Raw genomic sequence first — 23,173 nt, 5'->3', positions numbered from 1 at the left:
CCAAGTTCCTTCTTTCTGAAACATGCCCATAGCCTTTAGATGTTTTGAAATTGCTTGCTGTGTCACTCCCACTAATTGTGCCAGTTCTTCTTGAGTTTGACACAAGTCTTCACTCAGTAATGTCTCCAATTCTGCATCTTCAAAAACATTCTCTCTTCCACCGCTACGTCGGTCTACGATGTTAAAATCACCAGTCTTGAAGCACTGAAACCACTCATGACACATTCTTTCACTAATAGTGTCCTTACCATATGTACCTGAGAGCATTTGATGAGACTCAGCTGCTGTTTTCTTCATACTGAAACAAAACAGTAACACCTCCCACAAATGACGAGAATTAGGCTTGTAAATTGACATTTTTAATCAAGAACAATTTTATGATGCAGACACAAATTGACTAATGTCTCAATGAGGTTATGTTGACCAAGGTCCAAGCTAACTGCCTGATGTCTGTAATCTCTTTTTTTCAACTGCTACTTAAAGTTGTTGCCAGATATCGGCAAACAGTGGAAGCAAAGTTGAACAACTCGTACATTATCACAGGGTTTGCCTCCTATGTTGTGTCTCTGACAAATTAAAAGGCCAGCTTCAACTAGTGCTATTAAGGAATTTCTAATAATTGTAAGGGGATGCAGAAATATTCTATATTAGTCTCTACTGGCATTAAAGATATGAGCTGTTTCAAATGTGACCTTGGCAGCATCATTCAAATTTAAGTTAAATCAATGGGATCACAAAGCATGATAAAGATGCTTGAATCCATATTTCTACTTTTACTGTGCAAGCAATTATGTTAAACAGGCATACCTTGAATAACTATTCATAACATGGCAGAAATCATTTAGATTATAGTTACAAAGTTATCCTTTTATTATTTGAAATTAAATACAAGCAACATTTACTACTAGATTAGTCAAATGCTGTCAAGAGTACAATAAACTTCTTAATATTACTATATTTGCTACTGCATTGTTGATCAACCAGGTGGAAAATATGTTGAATAAACCTTATACATTCTCTAATAGTCAAGGATAAGACGCTGCTCCAACATCCCCAGAATTTGACCACTGGAATACGTGCACACATTCTATTTGCCTTGTTGGACTGGCTTGCTCTATGTTTTCCAGCATTGCGGTGAAATGTTTTCTGTTTTTGTATTCTGTTTTAAGAACTAGAAGTTTTACCTTATAACTAAAATATTTCAAAGAAAAGATTTCATTGAATGTTATTTAAATTCATCCAAGAAATGTTTAATACAAGATATACCTGACCAGGTTGATTGCAGCAAACTGTAGAACATCCTGTTTCAGGATTATCTGCTGACTTGTATCCAGCAACTGTTGGTAGTACGTCATCCATATTAAGGAGAAAGAGCTAAAAAAAAGGAACAATATTTGTCAAAGATAATAATTCTTATATCAAGTAAGTTGATTTAGTGTAATATTTCTATATACATGTGTTTTGAACTTCAGCTACACTACCTGAAATGCTTATTGAAAATGCTTATAGAAAAGATTTAACATGTATAAGACAATTTCTGTCCAAATATTTACACAATAACTAGCAATTTTTGGTTAATCATGCTAACAATCTTGCTGACAGTATAGAACTTAGAGCACTCAGTTACTTATAAAAGGAAGACTGTGATGTGCAGATGACATTCATAATAAAGATAGATGTCAAGATTGAATGTGAAAATTGGTCAGCTGCTGTCAAAGAGAACATAGCCTTCAGTTAGAGTGACTGGTCCAATATCAATGGGCAAACTTTCAAAACAATGGTTTGGTGGAACAAAGATTAAAGGTGACAATGTCTTATCTTCTATAGCTACATCTACTTACAAACCCCGCAAGCCAGTATACAGTGCGTAACAGTGGGTACCTTCTGCCACTACTAGTCATTGCCTTCTATATTCCACTAGCACATGGAGTGAGAGGAAAACACCTGTCTATATGCCTCTGTAAGAGCCCTAATTTCCCTTATCTTGTCTTTGTGGTCCATGAAAAATGTATTTTGGTAGCAGCAGAATTGTTCTGCAGTCAGCTAGAAATTTCAGTTCTATAAATTTTGTCAACAGTGTTTCATGAAGAGAATATTGTCTTTCCTCCAGGGATTCCCATTTGAGTTCAGAGCATTTCCATAGTTCTCACATGTTGATCAAACCTACTGGTAACAAATCTAGTAGTATGCCTCTGAAATGCTTTCAGGTATTCCTTTAATCCAATCCTGTAGGGTCCCAAACACCTGAACAGTATTCAACAATGGTTTACTTTAGTGTTCTATATGTACTCTCCTTTATAGATGAGCTATGCTTTTCTACAATTCTCCCAACAAAATCAAGATTGAGCACTTGCCTGCCATACTACCAATCTTATGTGATTGTTCCATTTCGTGTCACTCTGCAGTGGTACATGGTACACCTAGATATTTAATTGAGGCAACCATGTCAAGCAGCACACCATTTTTTTTTTCATTTAAAGCAAGCTGTTGTTCATCACGAAAAACAGAAATTCTATCTCAGAATCCTGAAACATCTTATAATCATTCAACAATAACATTTTTCCATACACCACAGCATCATCAGCAAACAGCTAATGATTGCTGCTTGCCCTACACATCAGATTGTTTAAGTGTACAGAGAGCAAGGGTGTCCAGCCATACTTCTCTTGGGGACTCCTGTTAGTGCCCTCATCTCTAACGAAAACTCACCATTCAGGACAACACGCTGGGTTAAAAAGTCTTCCAGCCACTCATACATCTGAGAACCCATTCCTTATGCATGGACCTTCATTAACAGTCTGCAGTGTGGCACTGTGTCAAATGGTGTCCAGAAGTCTAGGACTATGGAATCAGCCTGTTACCCTTCAATCATTATTGGCAGGATATCGTGCAAGAACAGGAAGCTGAGTTTTGCACTAGCAATGTTTCCTAAATCTGTACTGATTTTTGGACACAAGATTTACTGTCTCAAGGAAATTTATTTATTTATTTTTGACTTGCAAGGGAATGGTCCTATCCAAGAATTCAAAGCCAGCCCTGAAATTTTCAAATAGGAATAATACACCAAAAGAAATATACTGTCTAAATTTCAGCTGCTGAGGCACACTGCAAATATTTTTTAAAAAGATGCTACAGTTACTCAGTTTTGCCACACAAAGAGCCATTTATAACGGCAGTTTGTACAGCCCTTCCCGCAAGTGTGCAAACTGGTGAATAAGCAGACACAACCATGACAAGAGAATGTAGCCCAGTGTAGTGTGAAGGCCAAAGTGCACACATGTGAATTTGAAGAATTTAAACCACACCAAAAACACCTGAAATCATTAATTTTTTCATTAACTCACAGTTCATATCAACAGCAAAACTGTTGTAAATGTAATTGTTACATGAGTGACTAGTACAGGAAAGATTAGAGATTAGATTAGATTAGTACTTGTTCCATAGATCATGAATATGACACTTCATAATGATGTGGAATGTGTCAGGTTAATAAAAGGTGTCTATACAAGATATTACATTACACAAAATTTTACACGATACTTAAGATTTAATATTTTTAGTTTAATTTAATTTAATTTTCATTTTAAATTACCCACTTACTATATCCAAAAATTCATCTAATGAATAGAAGGAGTTGCCATTAAGAAATTCTTTTAATTTCCTTTTAAATGCTATATGGGTATCCGCCAGACATTTGATGCTATTAGGAAAGTGGCCAAAGACTTTTGTGGCAGCATAATTTACCCCCTTCTGAGCCAAAGTTAGACTTAACCTTGAGTAGTGAAGATCATTCTTTCTCCTAGTGTTATAGTCATGTAAACTGCTACTACTTTTGAATTCGTTTGGATTGTTAATAACAAATTTCATAAGTGAATACATATATTGTGAGGCTACAGTGAAGATCTCTAGCTCTTTAAATAAGTGTCTGCAGGATGATCCTGGATGAGCTCCAGCAATTATTCTGATTACACACTTTTGTGCAATGAACACTCTTTTACTCAATGATGAGTTACCCCGGAATATGATACCATAGGAAAGCAGAGAATGAAAATAGGCATGGTAAGCTAATTTACTCAGATGTATATTGCCAAAATTTGCAATGACCCTAATAGGATAAGTAGCTGAACTCAAACGTTTCAGCAGACCCTCAGTATGTTTTTTTTCCAATTCAACCCCTCATCAATGCATACACCTAGAAATTTTGAATATTCTACTTTAGCTACCGATTTCTGATCGAAGTCTATATTTATCAATGATGTCATTCCATTTACTGTGTGGAACTGTACATACTGTGTTTTGTCAAAGTTTCATGAGAGCCCATTTGCAGAGAATCACTTAATGATTTTCTGAAAAACATCGTTTACAATTTCACCAGTTAATTCTTGTCTGTTGGGTGTGATAGCTATACTTGTATCATCAGCAAAAAGTACCAGCTTTGCATCTTCTTGAAAATAGAATGGCAAGTCATTAATATATATTAAGAACAGCAGAGGACCCAAGACCAAACCTTGCGGTACCCCATCCTTTATTGTTCCTCAGTTTGAGAAATCATCAGTTTTTTGCATATTATGTGAACTGCTTATTTCAACTTTCTGCACTCTTCCAGTTAGGTATGATTTAAACCATTGGAGCACTGTTTCATTCATACCACAGTACTTGAGCGTATCTAGAAGTATGCCATGATTTACACAATCAAAAGCCTTTGATAGATCACAAAAAATCCCAACGGGTGATTTCTGGTTACTCAGAGCATTTAATATTTCATTAGTGAAAGTATATATAGCATTTTCAGTTGAAAAACTCTTTTGGAAACCAAACTGACATTTTGTTAAAACTTTATTTTTACAAAGGTGTGAAGCTACTCTACAATACATTACTTTTTCAAAAATTTTGGATAAGGCAGTCAGAAGAGAGATTGGGCAGAAAGAAAATCAACGAACTATATGATGTTACATTGCAGATGACTTCCATCTATAGGGACTTTATTTTGTTGTCATGAAATTCCTGTAGCACAGTAATTTTTCAGTAATGTATATTTTACTGACAATGGAACAATTCCTTGTTTATTCCCTGCAGTCATCACCAAAATGTGAAATGTTTATTGAATGATGAAAACAACATTTTCCATAAACCAGGCACATCTGACAAAAGAAAAATTAATGCATTCATGTACTTCATAGTAATTACTAGTATTAGTTAGGCAAAATTGGGATGGTGTAAGAAATGGTCATGGCCATTGTTCTGCATATTTTGCAGACTTGATCAAATTTGTAAAACATGGCGATGCAGACTGACGTGACTGAAGTTTAACAATGCTATTCTGCAGGTAAACCTGAAATGACAAAAGAGTTTTCAAAACTTATACTGTCTGACAAATGTATTGAAAAATGCTTCACACTGCTGAAAAAATTTTATTATGAAGAGGCTGAATCACACTACTAGTTCTGGGTGGAATTCAAGTTATATTAATAGTCTTTTTGTCATCCTACTAAAGACAGAGGTCTAGGCCAAGAGTTCAACAAAAGCAATGAATTATTTTCTGGAACTGGAGAGAAGACGTTTTGGATGCAATACTGAAACTTATTTGCTTCAATTTTTCTATGTCAATTACAAGATAATTAATGCTACTTAACTTTTGCTTCTTTTAAATCTTTCTTTTTTTTTAAAATTTTGGTCCTTATTTGCCTTGAGCTTCCCAAAGATAGTGATTAAGTTGTGGAAACAGTAATATATTGATACTTATCACTGACATTGTTTCATGTGAATGTGACATAGCATTCATTGACTGCAATGTGACTCTGTCTTTCTTCAGTCGAAATGATAAAGTGTGAGTTGCATGAAATCTGACAGATTGGGTTTATACACACCATTTTTGGGTAACAAGAAGTTTTGTCTTCATGTCAGGTATGAATTTCTCTTTAGTATTAGCTATTAATGGCTTCTCCTCTACATGTTTAATTGAAGTTATGTCTTCCTTTTCCATGTAATTCCCTGAACTAGGAGAAAGAAGCCTGGAAATCAGTGATTACAGCTCAGTTGCAATTCACGGGGCCCAGTTTCATAGCTCTCTCTTGGTAACGGTGCACTGACTACCGAGCTGTTCTAAATCTTTAGAATAGATTTTCTTTCACAGTCCTGGGAGTTTCATTTTGACACATATTTCATAGTTCATGTAAATCTTTCTTCCAGTTTTACAATTCATGTTCAGATGTATGGTGTCTGTTCTTTTGGACATGTCTGAAATATCAGACATAATTTTGATCTACCAACCATTATGAATTAAGACACAAAGGAATTACTGATATTGGCTGCAAGCCGGTATCAACTGAAATTAACCCGCGAGCACTCGCACTATGAGCATTCTGCTCACACAAATTTTAAATCAGCATTTTTGTCAACAATGCCTTCAGAATTCTTGTTCGCTCAGTAGCAGGGTTTTGTACGTCCCCTGACATGCACAAACTGTTGTCATTGCACCAGTACGTGGGTGTTACTCACAGATATCATTTGGTTGGGCCGATCATCGTTGCGTGGCATTTTGCTCATCATGCGAATGTTGACCTAAGTGTGTCTAGTGTGGTTTTTTAATTATTTACAATAGCTAAGTATCTACATTATGAGTAAACCAACATTATTTTGTATTTCTATAGATGAACAGACTAGAAGAAAGACTTTAGGTGTGGCTGGAAGAAGACAACCTAGAAGATGTTGCACTAGTATCTGTTAGAGCCGATGATACCAAAAGTGACCTAGGCAGTGAACACAGAGATCAGTGTACTGAAATGGAACAGTCAGCAGATGAAATAGAGGTGGAAATGTCTTTCATCCAAGCACGAAGTCAGTTATATTACTTAGGCAAAGGCAAACAAACAAAGTGGAGTTGCAATTCAGGACATTCCAGTCTGAGGACAAGATCTCATAATCTTGTTATTGGTAGACAGAGATAAAAGCTGTGGCAAAAGATGCCAAAGATATTGTAAAATGTTTTCTTTTTTTTGTAAATGAAGAAATGCTGACTGACATAGTTATGTATATGAATATTTAGGAGGAGTCAGGGCAGAGCAAGGAGAAGGTACCTGGATTCGGTTAAGAATGATTTTGAAGTAATAGGTTTAACATCAGAAGAGGCACCAATGTTAGCACTGAATAGGGGATCATGGAGGAATTTTATAAGGAGGGCTATGCTCCAGACTGAACGCTGAAAGGCATAATCAGTCTTAAATGATGATGATGATGATGATGATGATGATGATGATGATGAAGAAATGCTGACTGACATAGTAATGTATATGAATATTTGTATTAGAAAAATCAAGGCTGAATTTTTAAGAGAGAGGGATTGTAAAGAGACTGATATTATAGAACTGAAAGCATTTATTGGCATTTTGTACATGGCTGGTATAAAAAAATGTGTCATTTTTCGAGCTGGTTCATGGTGTGGGTTCCTGTAGTCATGTCCTAGTTCATGAACCATGGGCAACGTATGAGTGGCCAAGTAAGTGGTTCCGACAGTCAGGATACCAGTTACTTCGGAATAAGACTGGGCATCTCGGACATATTCTGAGTCGTGGTCACCTTTGTGCTCATACGGCAAAGACTACCAAATCCACTGGTTAGTCCCTCAGCCGTTAGGGGTAAAACCCAATGGGACTCGGGGCAAGTAAGGCTAGCAACCTGCTTCCCTGGAACTTTAAATATGATGCTGCCTACAATCAGAGCAAAATGCCTCGGACCTTTGGAGGTGACGGAATCCCACCTCTAACTGACAAACCAGGGACTCCTAAGATACGACTTGGCAAACAAATGCTAATGAGTTGGGGAGCTATTAATATCAATGGGGGCTACTCTGGGAAGAAGGTAGAGCTGGCAGAGGCTGCAAGTAAGATGGGACTGGATGTTTTAGCTGTTAGTGACATATGGGTAAGCGGTGAGAAAGAAGAGGAAGTAGGAGAATACAAAATAGCATAATGGGGTGTAGGGCTTTACATCAGGAATGAAATGGAACCCAGCATAGTTGCAATAAGGTATGTAAATGAACGACTTATGTGGATAGATTTGACAGTGTCTAGCAAGAAAATTAAGATTGTGTCAGTATATTCGCATTGTGAATCAAGATAAGATGGATAGTTTTTATGTGGCACTCAGTGATGTAGTTGTTAGAGTAAAGGACAAGGGCAGTGTTCTGCTCATGGGTGATTTTAACACCAGGATTGGAAATCGAACAGAAGGGTATGAAAAGGTTAGGGGTAAATTTGGACAGGATATGGAGGCCAACAGGAACGGGAAACAATTCTTGGATTTCCATGCCAGTATGGGCTTAGTAATCACAAATTCCTTTTTTAAACATAAGAACATTCACCGGGAAACAATTCTTGGATTTCCATGCCAGTATGGGCTTAGTAATCACAAATTCCTTTTTTAAACATAAGAACATTCACCGGTATACTTGGGAAGACAGGGGAACCAGATCTGTCATAGACTATATAATAACAGATCAGGAATTCAGGAAGGCTGTGAGGGACACACGTGTATTCAGGGGATTCTTTGATGACACTGATCATTATTTAATCTGCAGTGAAATTGGGATTGTGAAGCTGAAAGTGCAGGAGGTCAGGTCCATATGTAGGAGGATAAGACTGGAGAAACTTCAGGATAAGAAAATCAGGCACAAGTACATAACAGCGATCTCAGAAAGGTACCAGTTAGTTGAATGTAGTCAATTACAGTCATTGGAAAAGGAATGGACAAGGTACAGGGACACAGCACTAGAAGTGGCTGAAGAATGTCTCGGAACAGTAGTGTGTAAAAGTACGAAGAAGCAAACAGCTTGGTGGAATGACACAGTCAAGGGAGCCTGTAAAAGGAAAAAGAAGGCGTATCAAAAATGGCTACATACTAGAACTCAGGTAGAAGAGAAAGTTATGATGAAGAAAGAAACAAAGTCAAACAAACAATTGCAGCATCCAAGTAGAACTCTTGGGAAGACTTTGGAAATAGGTTGGAAACTATGGGTCAAGCTGCTGGAAAACCATTCTGGAGTGTAATTAGCAATCTTCTAAAGGGAGGTAAGAAGGAAATGACAAGTATTTTGGACAGGTCAGGAAAACTGCTGGTGAATCCTGTGGATGCCTTGGGCAGATGGAGGGAATATTTTGAAGAGTTGCTCAATGTAGGTGAAAATGCGATCAGTAATGTTTCAGATTTCGAGGTAGAATGGGATAGGAATGATGATGGAAATAGAATCACATTTGAGGAAGTGGAGAAAATGGTCAATAGATTGCAGTGCAATAAAGCAGCTGGGGTGGATGAAATTAAGTCAGAACTCATCAAATACAGCGGAATGTCAGATCTTAAATGGCTACACAGGATAATTGAAATGGCCTGGGAGCCAGGACAGGTTCCATCAGACTGGACAAAAGCAGTAATCACACCAATCTTTAAACATAGAAACAGAAAAGATTGAAACAACTACAGAGGTATCTCTTTAATCAGCGTTGTGGGTAAAATCTTCTCAGGTCTTGTTGAAAGGAAAGTGCGAGTATTAGTTGAGGACCAATTGGATGAAAATCAGTGTGGGTTTAGGCCTCTTAGAAGTTGTCAGGACCAGATCTTTAGCTTACGGCAAATAATGGAGAAGTGTTATGAGTGGAACAGGGAATTGTATCTATTCTTTATAGATCTAGAAAAGGCATATGACCGGGTTCCTGGGAGGAAGTTATTGTCTGTTCAATGACATTATGGAATAGGAGGCAAACTTTTGCAAGCAATTAAAGGTCTTCACATGGATAGTTAGGCAGCAGTTAGTGTTGATGGTAAATTGAGTTCATGGTTCAGATTAGTTTCAGGGGTAAGACAAGGCTGCAACCTGTCTCCACTGTTGCTCACATTATTTATGGATCATATGTTGAAAACAATAAAGACTGGCTGGGTGAGATTAAAATATGTGAACACAAAATAAGCAGTCTTGCATATGCGGATGACTTAGTTGTGATGGCAGATTCGATTGAAAGTTTGCAAAGTAATATTTCAGAGCTAGATCAGAAATGTAAGGACTATGGTATGAAGATTAGAATTTCCAAAACGAAAGTAATGTCAGTGGGAAAGAAATATAAACGGATTGAGAGCCAAATAGGAGGAACAAAGTTAGAATAGGTGGACGATTTCAAGTACTTATGATGCGTATTCTCACAGGATGGCAATATAGTGAAAGAACTGGAAGCGAGGTGTAGCAAAGCTAATGCAGTGAGCGCTCAGCTATGATCTACTCTCTTCTGCAAGAAGGAAGTCAGTACCAAGACTAAGTTATCTGTGCACCGTTCAATCTTTCGACCATCTTTGTTGTATGGGAGCAAAAGCTGGGTGGATTCAGGTTACCTTATCAACAAGGTTGAGGTTATGGATATGAAAGTAACTAGGATGGTTGCAGATAATAGTAGATGGGAACAATGGCAGGAGGGTGTCCACAATGAGGAAACCAAAGAAAAACTGGGAATGGACTCTATAGATGTAGCAGTCAGGGCGAACAGGCTTAGATGATGGGGTCATGTTACACGCATGGGAGAAGCAAGGTTACCCAAGAGACTCATGGGTTCAGCAGTAGAGGGTAGGAGGAGTCGGGGCAGACCAAGGAGAAGGTACCTGGATTTGGTTAAGAATGATTTTGAAGTAATAGGTTTAACATCAGAAGAGGCACCAATGTTAGCACTGAATAGGGGATCCTGGAGGAATTTTATAAGGGGGCTATGCTCCAGACTGAATGCTGAAAGCCATAATCAGTCTTAAATGATGATGATAATGAAGAAATGCTGACTGACATAGTAATGTATATGAATATTTGTATTAGAAAAATCAAGGTTGAATTTTTAAGAGAGAGGGATTGTAAAGAGGCTGATATTATAGAATTGAAAGTGTTTATTGGCATTTTGTACATGGCTGGTATAAAAAAATGTGTCATTTGAATGTGCAGGAAATGTGGGATAAAGATGACACAGTTCCTGATATTTTTCAAGCTGTTATGAGCCCTACTAGATTTCTTTTTCTGGTGACAAGTAGTAGAAGTAGACGTTTATTGTCTTATAACATACAATTTCAAGCCATTGACTTAAAGTACAGGAGACTCATCAAAACACAAAAAATTGTTTCCAACTTTCCTTATAATACCAGTAATGTAATATACATTACTCAATAATTACTTAATTAAGTAATTCTTCTGCTGAATAGTAACATTTCTGCACTAGTTTCACTTATAAGATTTTTTTCAGTGTTGCTAAATTTATGCTGAGCAAGGTTTTAGGATATTCAAACCTGCTCAGAGAGGTCTAACTATGACAATCTTGATCAGTTTGCAAAATATTTGATTAGTTTGTCGCAAAGTGTCGATTGAATTATCACGCAGGAGAAAATGTAACAATTGATTAAATGTTGGAAGCATTTCGAAACTGCTATAAATTCCGTATGTACATAGCAAATAAACTGGACGAGTATGGAATTAAGGTGTCTGCTTTATGTGACTCAAATTCTTTTTACACAAGTAATGTAGGAATTTACCCAGGCAAGCAAACAAATGGCCCACACAAATTCGATAACACTGCATCTGCTGTTGTGAATCGTTTATCACCAGATATATTATACACTGGTAGAAATATAACACCTGATAATTATTTCACCTTGATTCCATTGGCTGACAAGCAAATGAACAACTTTAGTTGGTACTCTCAGGAAGAATAAAAAAGAAATCCCTCCTTTGTTCCTAGATACTAAAATAAGACCAACACTCAGCAGTACCTTTGGTTTTCAGGAGAACAAGGTCTGGTTTCCTATATACCAAAGAAAAAAAAGAAAACAAGTTATGTTTATGATAATTATGCTCCATGACAATGATCAGATTGATCCAAATCTGGGGACACGCAAAAACCATAAACACATATTATAATTGGACAAAAGGAGCTATTGATGTGGTGGATTGACTGAAAGAAGAATATTCTGTGGCTCGAGTAGCATTTAGGTGGGCAATGAGATTATTTTTTTCAAATTTAAATACTGGCATTAACAGGCAAATAATATATAAAGAGAATATAAATGTGATTATTACTATGAGACAGTACTTGAAAATGCTGGATCTGTAGCTAACACAACCATGAATTGGGCATAGAAGTACAATCAAAACCTATTTTATCCTCTACAGCAAGTTATAAAACTATTTACCAATGAAACTGAAGTTTCAGATGCTGAAAAGCCCCAGGAAGTCTGTCCGAGACGCAAAAATCAGAAGACAAGAAAGGCTTGTATCCATTGTCAAAATTTTTTGTGTAATGAACATACTGTAATTTTATGTGGTATGTGCAATGCTCAGGTATATGACTATAATTAAGTCACGAAAGCTAAATAATAAGAAATTCTTGTTTTGTTTGTTTTTTCAACTTTTTGTGAAAGTGCCTCACAAGACTGGTGATTGCAATTGTCCTAAGATTATTACCAACAATATAGATAAACTCATTAGTGTGTAATGCAAATCAATGTATTAAATACTAAAATATGAGTGGTTTATTATAAAAATAACAAAAACATACTAATTTACACATTTTAGGTAAATTTTCGATTGCTTGTTGAGTGAGGGTAAAATGCTCGACACGCGAGCACTCGCATAACTTTTAAAGATGTGAGTTCTCACAGGCTAATGGGGAAAGTTGAAAATTTGTGCCAGACTGGGATTCAAACACAGGTATCCTCCTTACAACACAGATGCTCTGACCCCTAAGGCATATGGACACAGTGGTCAATGTAAAAGCATGGACTACTCTACCATATCTCTCATTGGACCCAAATTATCAGCTTATCTGCACAGTACTAATGTAATGCCCCTTGCCCATTATCTTCATTAATCATGACATTTTGCTGATTCCCATAAGAGTTTGAGCCTGGTGTACATCTGCACTGAAGAGATCAGTGGCTGTCTCAATTATATATGCCTGAAAGTACAGACACCATTTTGATCGAGCAGCTATTATGAATTAAGATGTAGAGGAATTACAGACATTGGCTACAAGTGGGCATTGATTGAAATCAATGGGGAAAGTTGAAAACTTGAACTGGACTGGGATTCGAACCCAGTTCTCTTGCTGACTAGGCAGATGCTCTGACCACAGAGTAGTCACTGCAACAGCAGACTACCTTAACGTACCGTACCTGCCTCATTACTCATGGCATTTCACAGATTCCTGAAAGAGTTTGAGCTTGGTGTGCATCTGCACTGATGAGATCCCCCCAGGGAATGTCTTACACCAGTCGAGTATAACCCGTATGTTTGTGTGGTAGAGTACTGGTGGTGTACGCATACGTGGAGAACTTTTTTGCGCTGCAATCGCCGACATAGTGTAGCTGAGGCAGAATAAGAGGAACTGCTGTGCATCTGCTGAAGCAGATGGAAAACTGCCTAAAAACCATCCACAGACTGGCTGGCTCACAGGACCTTGACACAAGTCTGCTGGGCATATTCGTGCTGGGGACCAGGCACTCCTTCCCACTCCGGAAAGCAGTGCGCTAGACTGCACGGCTAACTCGGCGGGGCATGACTCACCGTGCTTTTGTTCACTGGCATGTCTCTGTAGACATTCTGCAATGGCCTATAAATATTTGTGATGCTCTGGTTTTCTGCCAAAGGAAACTAAAAACGGCTCTGTGCTTGGAGTACAGCTCCATTACAGATACCATTTTGAAGGCTACATGGACTGTTGCCACCAACTGGAACTTTATGAAACTATAGGAGTTGAAGTGGGAATATTCCATGATGCCCCACAATAAATTTCATATTTTTTCAACAAAAACTTGCTGAAAGGGAACAAAATGTGTTTCAGTACTTACTGGATGCCCCTCACAGAATTCAGCAAAAGAGGAGCATTGTAGATGTGCATGATCCTCTGGGCATGACTGAGAAAGGTAAAGTAAATAAGTAAGATTTAGGGAAACCATGAAAACTTCAAGCTCAATGGATATGAGAATTTGAAAAATTTTCCCCTAAATTTTGAGCACATTGTGCTCACAACTATGCTGTTCTGCTTAGTAAGCATCTGTTGCACCATGACCCAGACTGGTGTAGCAGCAGAATCTTGTGACCATCTCAGAAAAGAGATGTCATAGGACAGGTGATGCAAGACACCTCAGTAGTTATGTGTTCTTACACAAGGAGATGTATTCAATTTGCTGACAATGCAGAAGTCTCCAAGGCTTCTAAAAGGAGAAGTTGCTATGAGAAGTTGCCCCTCCAGTATCGCACCACTGGGCTGTGAAGTTCCTGACATTACAGGAAAGCTGAGACAATGATGTCATGATTTCTTAATGGTTTTATCTCATGTCTTGATTCTGTTATGACTTCTGGCACAAAACTATGACTGTTCCAGAAACAAAAGCACACCAGGCTTGCATATATATTACCAGTTCTAGACAAGCATTGTGCAGTAACCACCAAGAATCAGTTATAAGAAGAAATCCACACTCACATATTGTTAAAGATGAATTAACAAGGTGCTGTCAGCATTCTTTGCCTCAGGTAATTGTGGGCCTGCCATCTACACAAAATACGGATACTGCTGACTTGGCACACCCCAACCTGTGGGCCACCTCTGGCTAACTTCTAACTGCTGTTGTCCACCAACTCTCAAGTTCCATGGTTCGAGCTTGGGACAACTAACTGTCCCGCCATTGTTGTCTGTGTAGCAAAACCCTGTTGCTGGTCACTGCCACATGTGAGGAAATACTGTAGCTGTTTGCCATTGTCTGTGCTGGCTCATGTCAATGTTGTGAGCCATTGCCATCTGCGCTGGGTCCACAACTTGATTCTGCATGCTATGTTGTGCCAAGCTGTATATTCATGCCTAGCACACACAGCCACTATCACGGGCTGCTGATTGCTGCACTTCTGTTGCTGTGCTGATGTACTGCTTTGCCATATGCCACACACTGTCTGAAACAACAGACAGTTACTTAGCCAAGCACTTCATCACTGACTGAGCCCAGGTTGAGCCTTGGGAGCACTGGCTGCCTTCCAGGACTGTCATGACTGTTTTAATTTTCCATGGAATAAAACTTATGCTTAAAAATGCTGTTTTCGTGATGGAACATTGGACAGAAATCTGAAATCTATCCATCACAACACTGCAACCATGCCTAGGTTGGTGAACTACATGCTTCCCTTACCATTAGCAGCACAGCTCCATCACCCAGTGTAGAAGGAAGAAAGGAATGAAGGAGGACAGATTAGGATTTGATATCCTGTAGACACTGAAATAATTACAGATGGAGCACAAGCATTGTTTCAAGGGTGGAGTAGGAAATCAGTAGCGCTCTTTCAAAGGAACCATTCCATCATTTGTCTAAAGTGATTTAGGGAAATCACAGAAAATCTAGATCTGGATGGTCAGATGCATATTTGCTTAAAGTGATTTCGGGAAATCACAGAAAATCTAACTCTGGATAGTTGGATGCAGATTTCCTGGATGAATCCAATGTGCTAACCACTGTACCACATTGCTCAATACCCACCAAAGAGTCATCCTCCCCTGACCTATACACATCAGAGTGTGTATAAATGAAGTGTAGCATCTGAATATGAATGAATGTATGCTAAGTGTAACAGAGGAACTTCGTATCCTGGCCTTGTTTTTCAAATGTGCTAACACAATGATTAAAAAAGGGTTGTGTATATGACATAGATTCACTGTGGAAATATTTCATAACATGTGATTTAGAACTGGGCCTTCAGTTACCTTGGGGAACTACTCAAGCAATGGGACAGGAACTACAATAATACATGATTCATCAAACATGAGCGGACTTCAAAAAATAAGTTACGCATTATTATAGCAGGCCATGTATAATTCATTGACCGCTGCACTGCACTTCAAAGTGACACAGATTCATGACAGTATTTTTCAACATAGTTACAAAATCTCTATAAAGAACAGCCAAAATGATACACCTCAATTGTTTCATTCTTTGACAATACATATCCAATCTTGGTCATAGAGCCATTCAAGAACTGCTGTCTGAATGTCCTCATAATTGGAAATTTCTTTCCCCAGATGTTCTTTCAGCTTTCCAAACAAATGGAAATTGCATTATGTAAGTTCTTGACTGTTATTGTGGATCAGCATGAACCACATCTGTGCAGCCTTGGTCGAATTGTTGGCACCATTCCACATGACACTCCATTTTGTCTATATACTACCAGAATCTCATGATTAACCTGGGCATAATTTAAGCATTTTGTGCACAAGAATGGTACTTTCCTGTACAGTTCAACTCTGGAGTACATTTCCAGTTGCTGCATCATTTCACTCCATGCCTGGATGCATGGGGAGGTGAAACCAGTGTATCTGCCCTGGGTGGAAATTTCAGGGGGCACCAAATTCATATTTTTGAAGAAAAACCTTGTCTCACAGAGTGCCTAACATAGAGCACATGTTGGTCTAGCAATTGTTCATATGATTTTGAAACACATCTCTGTTGGTTTCTGAACATTTTTGAACACGTTCTAAGTTGATATCTAAATGAACCAAAAGTTGATTTTTGAATATGTGTTTAGTGTACCTGATATATCTGCCAGGGGAATCCCCTTTGCATCTAGACATAAAAAAATGTTTTCAAAGACAAAAGGGAACAGGGCTATATGATCTGAGCCAAATAGCCCAAATGGATGAATGCCAAGTCCTATTTTGTAGGAAAGATAAGCGCTGTTATAATTACAGCAAAGTCCATTGATTCAGATTGCCAGAGTGGAAATAAATGACTAACAGGAAGAACAGATAAGAAAGATTACATATAATCTTCTCGGTGTATCCAAGAAAATGACATTTTGACACAAAATTTTTTCAGATCACTACACTACTAAAGGTCAGTTGTACAGTTCCCAGTAAGCATCTGCTTAATTCTATTTCTGAATAATATGGAAAACGAGTTGTATGAACACATAATAACACCTAACCAGAGAATAAATGAGGGATATCTAAACTGGTGATTCTAGCAGGGTTAGTAAAGTTAACCAGAGAATAACTTTTGACAGTGGCAGGAATAGTTACAGAATTAGTGATGACAAGTTTGTTTGTTAGAATGAGGAAGGAGAAGAAATGGGAACATCACACAAACTATGTGGAAGATTATGACTATTCCAAATTTATATAAAAATTGCATATTGCTACTGCTACTTATGCCTGAGAAATTGGAGCATGTGAATGAATGTGAAATTATTTCCTATAAAAAAACTTTGTGCTTCTAGGAGATGTAACAGCGGGGTGAACACCAGTATCAAGTTTTTGCCTTGGTTCAGAAATATCATAGATCCAGGGCTATTTCACTCCCAGACTCTGCTGCATCTGTTATCCATACTGTAGTAAAAATGTGTCTGCTAGAAATCTAGAACATGTACCCTCTTGTGACAATCTGCCACTCTGGTTGCATAATGGTTTTAGCATAGGACAAAATTTATTTAATTTTTATTTATTTACTCATCCTTTGACAAAGTACATTGTATGGATCAAGAATTATTTTCATTTCATGCACTGACAGGTACTGTTTAACAAAAATATAATTTATTACAAAATTATTCTAGGGCTATTTCATATTAGATTAGATTATGTAGTTTTTCTTTTGATACAATAATAGTGTTGTAATTGTTTTGAAATTTAATGCACATAAATTCATTAACACTGTAATAACAGTATTCTATTACAAAATTATTAAGACATTTTTTGAAAATATTTTTATTGTTTATTTCTCTCAAGGCTGAAGGGAGTTTTACAAGGGTTTTGGTCCAATGTATAACCTTTTTTGTGTAGGTTCAGGGAAGAGGTTCTGTTTTCTTGTGTCATGGTTGTGTTGTGTGCTGTCATCTCTAGTATCAGCAGAGTATTTGAGTTTGGTCCAACAGAGGAGTTCGTGTAGGTATATACTGGGTAAAGTTAGTATTTTGAGAGCTTTAAATGCTGGTTTACATGAATCTTTCCATTTACAGTTGGCTATCATTCTTATGACTCTTTTTTGTAATTTAAATACTTTATTAATGTTTGTTTTTGAAGTATTTCCCCACAAAAGTATGCTATAACTGAATATCATATGAATTAATGCATACTATATTGTTTTCATAATGCCTGTATCTTTCAGGTAGCTGAGTTTGTGCTGAGCTGAGTTTCCCCCTCATATACTATACATGCTTATCCTAGTTTACATTTTCATCGATAATTGTGCCAATGAATTTTGTATATTTGGTGTTCTCTGCTAAGCACTCATCTATGCATATCTTCACTGTGAAAGTTTTGAAGTCTGAAGTTTACATAAAGTGTTTTAGTAACAAAGTGTTTTAGTAATATCAATAAATCTTTGGATGGCATTATTTACTTCTACATTGGTTTTAATTTCTAGCTATTCTGTGTCTTTATCCTCAAACAGAAGAGTTGTGTCATCTGCACTAGTTTACTACACTCCTGGAAATTGAAATAAGAACACCGTGAATTCATTGTCCCAGGAAGGGGAAACTTTATTGACACATTCCTGGGGTCAGATACATCACATGATCACACTGACAGAACCACAGGCACATAGACACAGGCAACAGAGCATGCACAATGCCGGCACTAGTACAGTGTATATCCACCTTTCGCAGCAATGCAGGCCGCTATTCTCCCATGGAGACGATCGTAGAGATGCTGGATGTAGTCCTGTGGAACGGCTTGCCATGCCATTTCCACCTGGCGCCTCAGTTGGACCAGCGTTTGTGCTGGACGTGCAGACCGCGTGAGACGACGCTTCATCCAGTCCCAAACATGCTCAATGGGGGACAGATCCGGAGATCTTGCTGGCCAGGGTAGTTGACTTACACCTTCTAGAGCATGTTGGGTGGCACGGGATACATGCGGACGTGCATTGTCCTGTTGGAACAGCAGGTTCCCTTGCCAGTCTAGGAATGGTAGAACGATGGTTTCGATGACGGTTTGGATGTACCGTGCACTATTCAGTGTCCCCTCGACAATCACCAGAGGTGTACGGCCAGTGTAGAAGATCGCTCCCCACACCATGATCCCGGGTGTTGGCCCTGTGTGCCTCGGTCGTATGCAGTCCTGATTGTGGCGCTCACATGCACGGCTCCAAACACGCATACGGCCATCATTGGCACCAAGGCAGAAGCGACTCTCATCGCTGAAGACGACACGTCTCCATTCGTCCCTCCATTCACGCCTGTCGCGACACCACTGGAGGCGGGCTGCATGATGTTGGGGCGTGAGCGGAAGACGGCCTAACGGTGTGTGCGACCGTAGCCCAGCTTCATGGAGATGGTTGCGAATGGTCCTCGCCGATACCCCAGGAGCAACAGTGTCCCTAATTTGCTGGGAAGTGGCGGTGCGGTCCCCTATGGCACTGCATAGGATCTTACGGTCCTGGCGTGCATCCGTGCGTCGCTGCGGTCCGGTCCCAGGTCGACGGGCACGTGCACCTTCCGCCGACCAATGGCGACAACATCGATGTACTGTGGAGACCTCACGCCCCACGTGTTGAGCAATTCGGCGGTACGTCCACCCGGCCTCCCGCATGCCCACTATATGCCCTCACTCAAAGTCCGTCAACTGCACATACGGTTCACGTCCATGCTGTCGCGGCATGCTACCAGTGTTAAAGACTGCGACGGAGCTCCGTATGCCACTGCAAACTGGCTGACACTGACGGCGGCGGTGCACAAATGCTGCGCAGCTAGCGCCATTCGACGGCCAACACCGCGGTTCCTGGTGTGTCCGCTGTGCCGTGCGTGTGATCATTGCTTGTACAGCCCTCCCGCAGTGTCCAGAGCAAGTATGGTGGGTCTGACACACCGGTGTCAATGTGTTCTTTTTTCCATTTCCAGGAGTGTATATTACCATACCTAATCATATTTGGGATGTGATTTGTGTATAGAATGAAGAGTGTTGGGCCAAGAATGGACCCTTGTGGCACAGACAAGTGTAAAATTCTTGCTTTAGATCTTATTTTTTCATCAGCAGTTTTTGTAATTTCAGTATATTGGTTCCTATTTGTCAGGTATGAGAGAATCCAGCCTCCTGCATTTCCTCTTAGGCCATATACTCCTAATATTTCTACTAAAATTTTCTGGTCTACATAGTTGAATGCCATTGTTAGATCCAGAAATACTTGTACATATTTATTTGTAGAGTCCAAGTTTGTTATGACATTTTCGATGAGATCTATTACTGCATCTATGATGCATTTATCTTTCTGGAAGCCAAACTGATTCTAGTTGATTGTTTCATATTTCATCAGAAAAGTGATGAGTCTCTGTGCATAAGCTCATTCAAATATTTTTGATATTACTGGTAAAAGAGCTATAGGCCTATAATTTTCTGGATTGTATTCATTCCCCTTTTTATGTACTGGTTTTATCAGTGCTGTATTTGAGCGCTTTGGAAAAGTTCCTTCTAGGAATGATGAATAGATTATTGTGTAAGAGGTTTCCTAAGTTCCTGCACACAGTGTTTAATTTCTATACTTGATATTCTGTTAATTCCACATGACTTTGTTTTTTATTATCTTTAGTGTTTCTTCTTCTGTCACTGGGGAAAGTGCCATTGTTTTTCCATGGGTATTAATAAATGTTTTCCATGTGTTATTGTATTTTTTGTTATTTGTTTTTTCTTTCGGGTTTTGGCCTACTGTGGCAAAATAGTCATTGAAGAGATTTATTATTTTATTCTGTTCAGTTACAGTTTGTTTGCTGATCATGGACTGTATTTAGCTGTGTTCCTGTGAGTTAGAGGGTTTGCGATTTGTATTTATAATAAACTAACAAGCCTTGCTTTTATTATCAGCAAAATTTATGTACTTTTTTGCTTTTAGTCCTTTGGCTACTTCCAGTACTTTAGTATACATTCTTTTATATTTTCTGTAGTAGTCTTTAAAGTTTTCATCAGTGCTAGTTTTATGTATTCTGTGCATCATTTTTATCTTGTTCCTGGAGAGCAAAATTCCTTTTGTTACCCATTTTTTGTTTTTATTTATAATTTTGGCTTTAGTTTTTACTACTGGGCATGTAATACTGAGATGGTAGGAAAGTATGTCAATAAAATAATTCACTTTATGATCCTCTGATGGGAAGTCTTTCTCCATTATTTCCCATCCTTCTTTTTCAAGTTTTATCCTAAGGGCTGTTTTGTTCATTTAATCTTCTTTTTTGCCATATTTATTGTGTCTTTTCATTTGTGATATGATTTAGACATATTTTTATTGCATCATGGTCTGACAGGGCTGTTTCTATAACTTCACTTTTGTACTGAAAGTATCTTAATTTTGTGAAGATGTGATCTATTTGAGTACAGGAGTTAGCAGTTATACATGTTGCAGTAGCTATTGCACTCTGTAAGCCATATGTTTTCATTGTTTTTAGGAGCTCCCTACTATCATTGGTGTCTTGCAATGTGTTTATGTTTAGGTCACCTAGTAATACAAGTGCACAGTTCTTGCTCAGGATGATATGTGAGAGCTCTCCTAAGTTTTCAATGAACATTTCTATGCACCCATTTGGCAGTCTGTAGATGTTTAAGATGTACAGTGAGGAACTACTTAAAATAATTTTTTGGCCTCTTACTTTGACTACATTTTCAATGTTATTATTTTTTTTTACATAAATCAAGGCTGTTTATATGGTTTCTGTTTAGATTGTTATGGGTTAGTATAGCAGCTCCACAACCCTTATTATTCCTCCTGCATGAACTAGCTGTTACATTGTAATTTGCAACAGTAAGATTTACAATTTCATGCTCATTTAGACCATGTTCTGTCAGAGCTAAAATATCAGGAGTTTCCTCATTTAGCATTATTTCTAATTGGGTTACCTTATTTTTTATGTATTGTATATTCTGGTGCATTATTTTTATAAATGAATATCCTGATTATTCTATGTTTGTTTTTGTCCTATATTCTTTTTTGTTATCACTGTTTTTTGTGGACATCAGATTTCCTGATTTTTCACCCCCACTATACAATGTTAGTTTCCCTTGTTTTTAATGATTTTGCATACATTCTGCTAGGTGTTACCGAACATAATCTACTTAAATGTGTGCCATCCTTTCCCAGACAATTTTCACACAGGAATTTGTTTGGGTCTTTGAAGATAGCACCAATACAATCACATTGTTGTTTGATAGCACTGTTTATTTTGGATATGTATTTGTCACTCACTGACCTCCTTTTTACGATTCCCTAAGTATGAACCTGGATCCTTCATAAAGACTTCTTGCTGCACAAATCATGTTTCTTGTTTCATTCACTAATTCAACTTCACTACTCCTTTTAAGCAAGTTTGTTCCAACATGTATGAAAAAAATCTTTGTAATTTCGTTTGTGTTTCATGTCCTGTTCCATAGCCACTTGTTTTGCAATATTTTTGAAATGTGTAGCTTACTTTCTAAAGTCCCTACAAATCATACGTATCATTAGGCATACTATCATTAAAGTTAATATTTTGATTGTCTCATTTGCAGCATAAATTTGATGTTTATCTGATTCTCTATTAGTTTTCACAAACTTCTAGCTCAAGAATTGATGTAGTAGGTTACAGTGACAGTATCAAAAGCAGGAAGAAAGCTATCAGGGTTGCTACAAGTTTCTCCAAGTGAAATTCCCTGGTATTTCCCTTATTCCCAGACAAGTTTTATAATTTTTCTCTAACAAATTTTGAGATCTCAAAAATATGTAAGGACTTCTGTATTTCTCCCCTGTGTGAGCAAAAACCTTAAGCACTAACATCACCATCTTTTGTAAAGAAATATTTTTAGATGGAGAAAGCAAGCCAAATGATATATTTGTTTCATTAGAACCACTGTTGTTATTTTATTTCAATAAAACAAAACACATTTGGCAACAAAAAATGCATTTCCTTGGAGTCGGAAGACAGATTTAAAATACCTTCACTGTTTTCAGAAATAATCACAGCAAAAAGTAGGCCTCTGAAAAAAAGTGCATAAGGCATGCAAAAGTTGCGTAAACAAACACTGTGGCTAACTGCCAATGAAATGTTGGTTATACTATGTTTATTACTGTTGGTTATTACCCACTATGTTATGTCTATTATTTTACAGGTATTGTGTGATTTTTCTTTTAAGAAATATGTGAATATTTAGCACACAAATCGCCAACAAGA

The 23,173-nt window shown here is 37.9% G+C and overlaps 1 protein-coding gene across 9 annotated transcripts in view; it reads right to left on the bottom strand.

Annotated features, from left to right (window-relative positions):
* Window positions 1–23,173, bottom strand: part of LOC126267127 (uncharacterized) — a 308,818-nt gene that overhangs the window by 59,580 nt on the left and 226,065 nt on the right. For all 9 annotated transcript variants that reach the window (XM_049972120.1, XM_049972092.1, XM_049972060.1 and 6 more), the window contains one exon: window positions 1,267–1,374. In XM_049972120.1, coding sequence (XP_049828077.1) covers window positions 1,267–1,374 — 108 coding nt within the window. The remainder of the gene's footprint in view (window positions 1–1,266; window positions 1,375–23,173) is intronic.

This window comes from Schistocerca gregaria, chromosome 1 (assembly GCF_023897955.1).
Source record: "Schistocerca gregaria isolate iqSchGreg1 chromosome 1, iqSchGreg1.2, whole genome shotgun sequence".
In the NCBI taxonomy this organism is placed as follows: domain Eukaryota; kingdom Metazoa; phylum Arthropoda; class Insecta; order Orthoptera; family Acrididae; genus Schistocerca; species Schistocerca gregaria.
The sequence above is the reverse complement of the archived record's forward strand: the minus strand, read 5'-3'. Positions and strand labels throughout refer to the sequence as shown.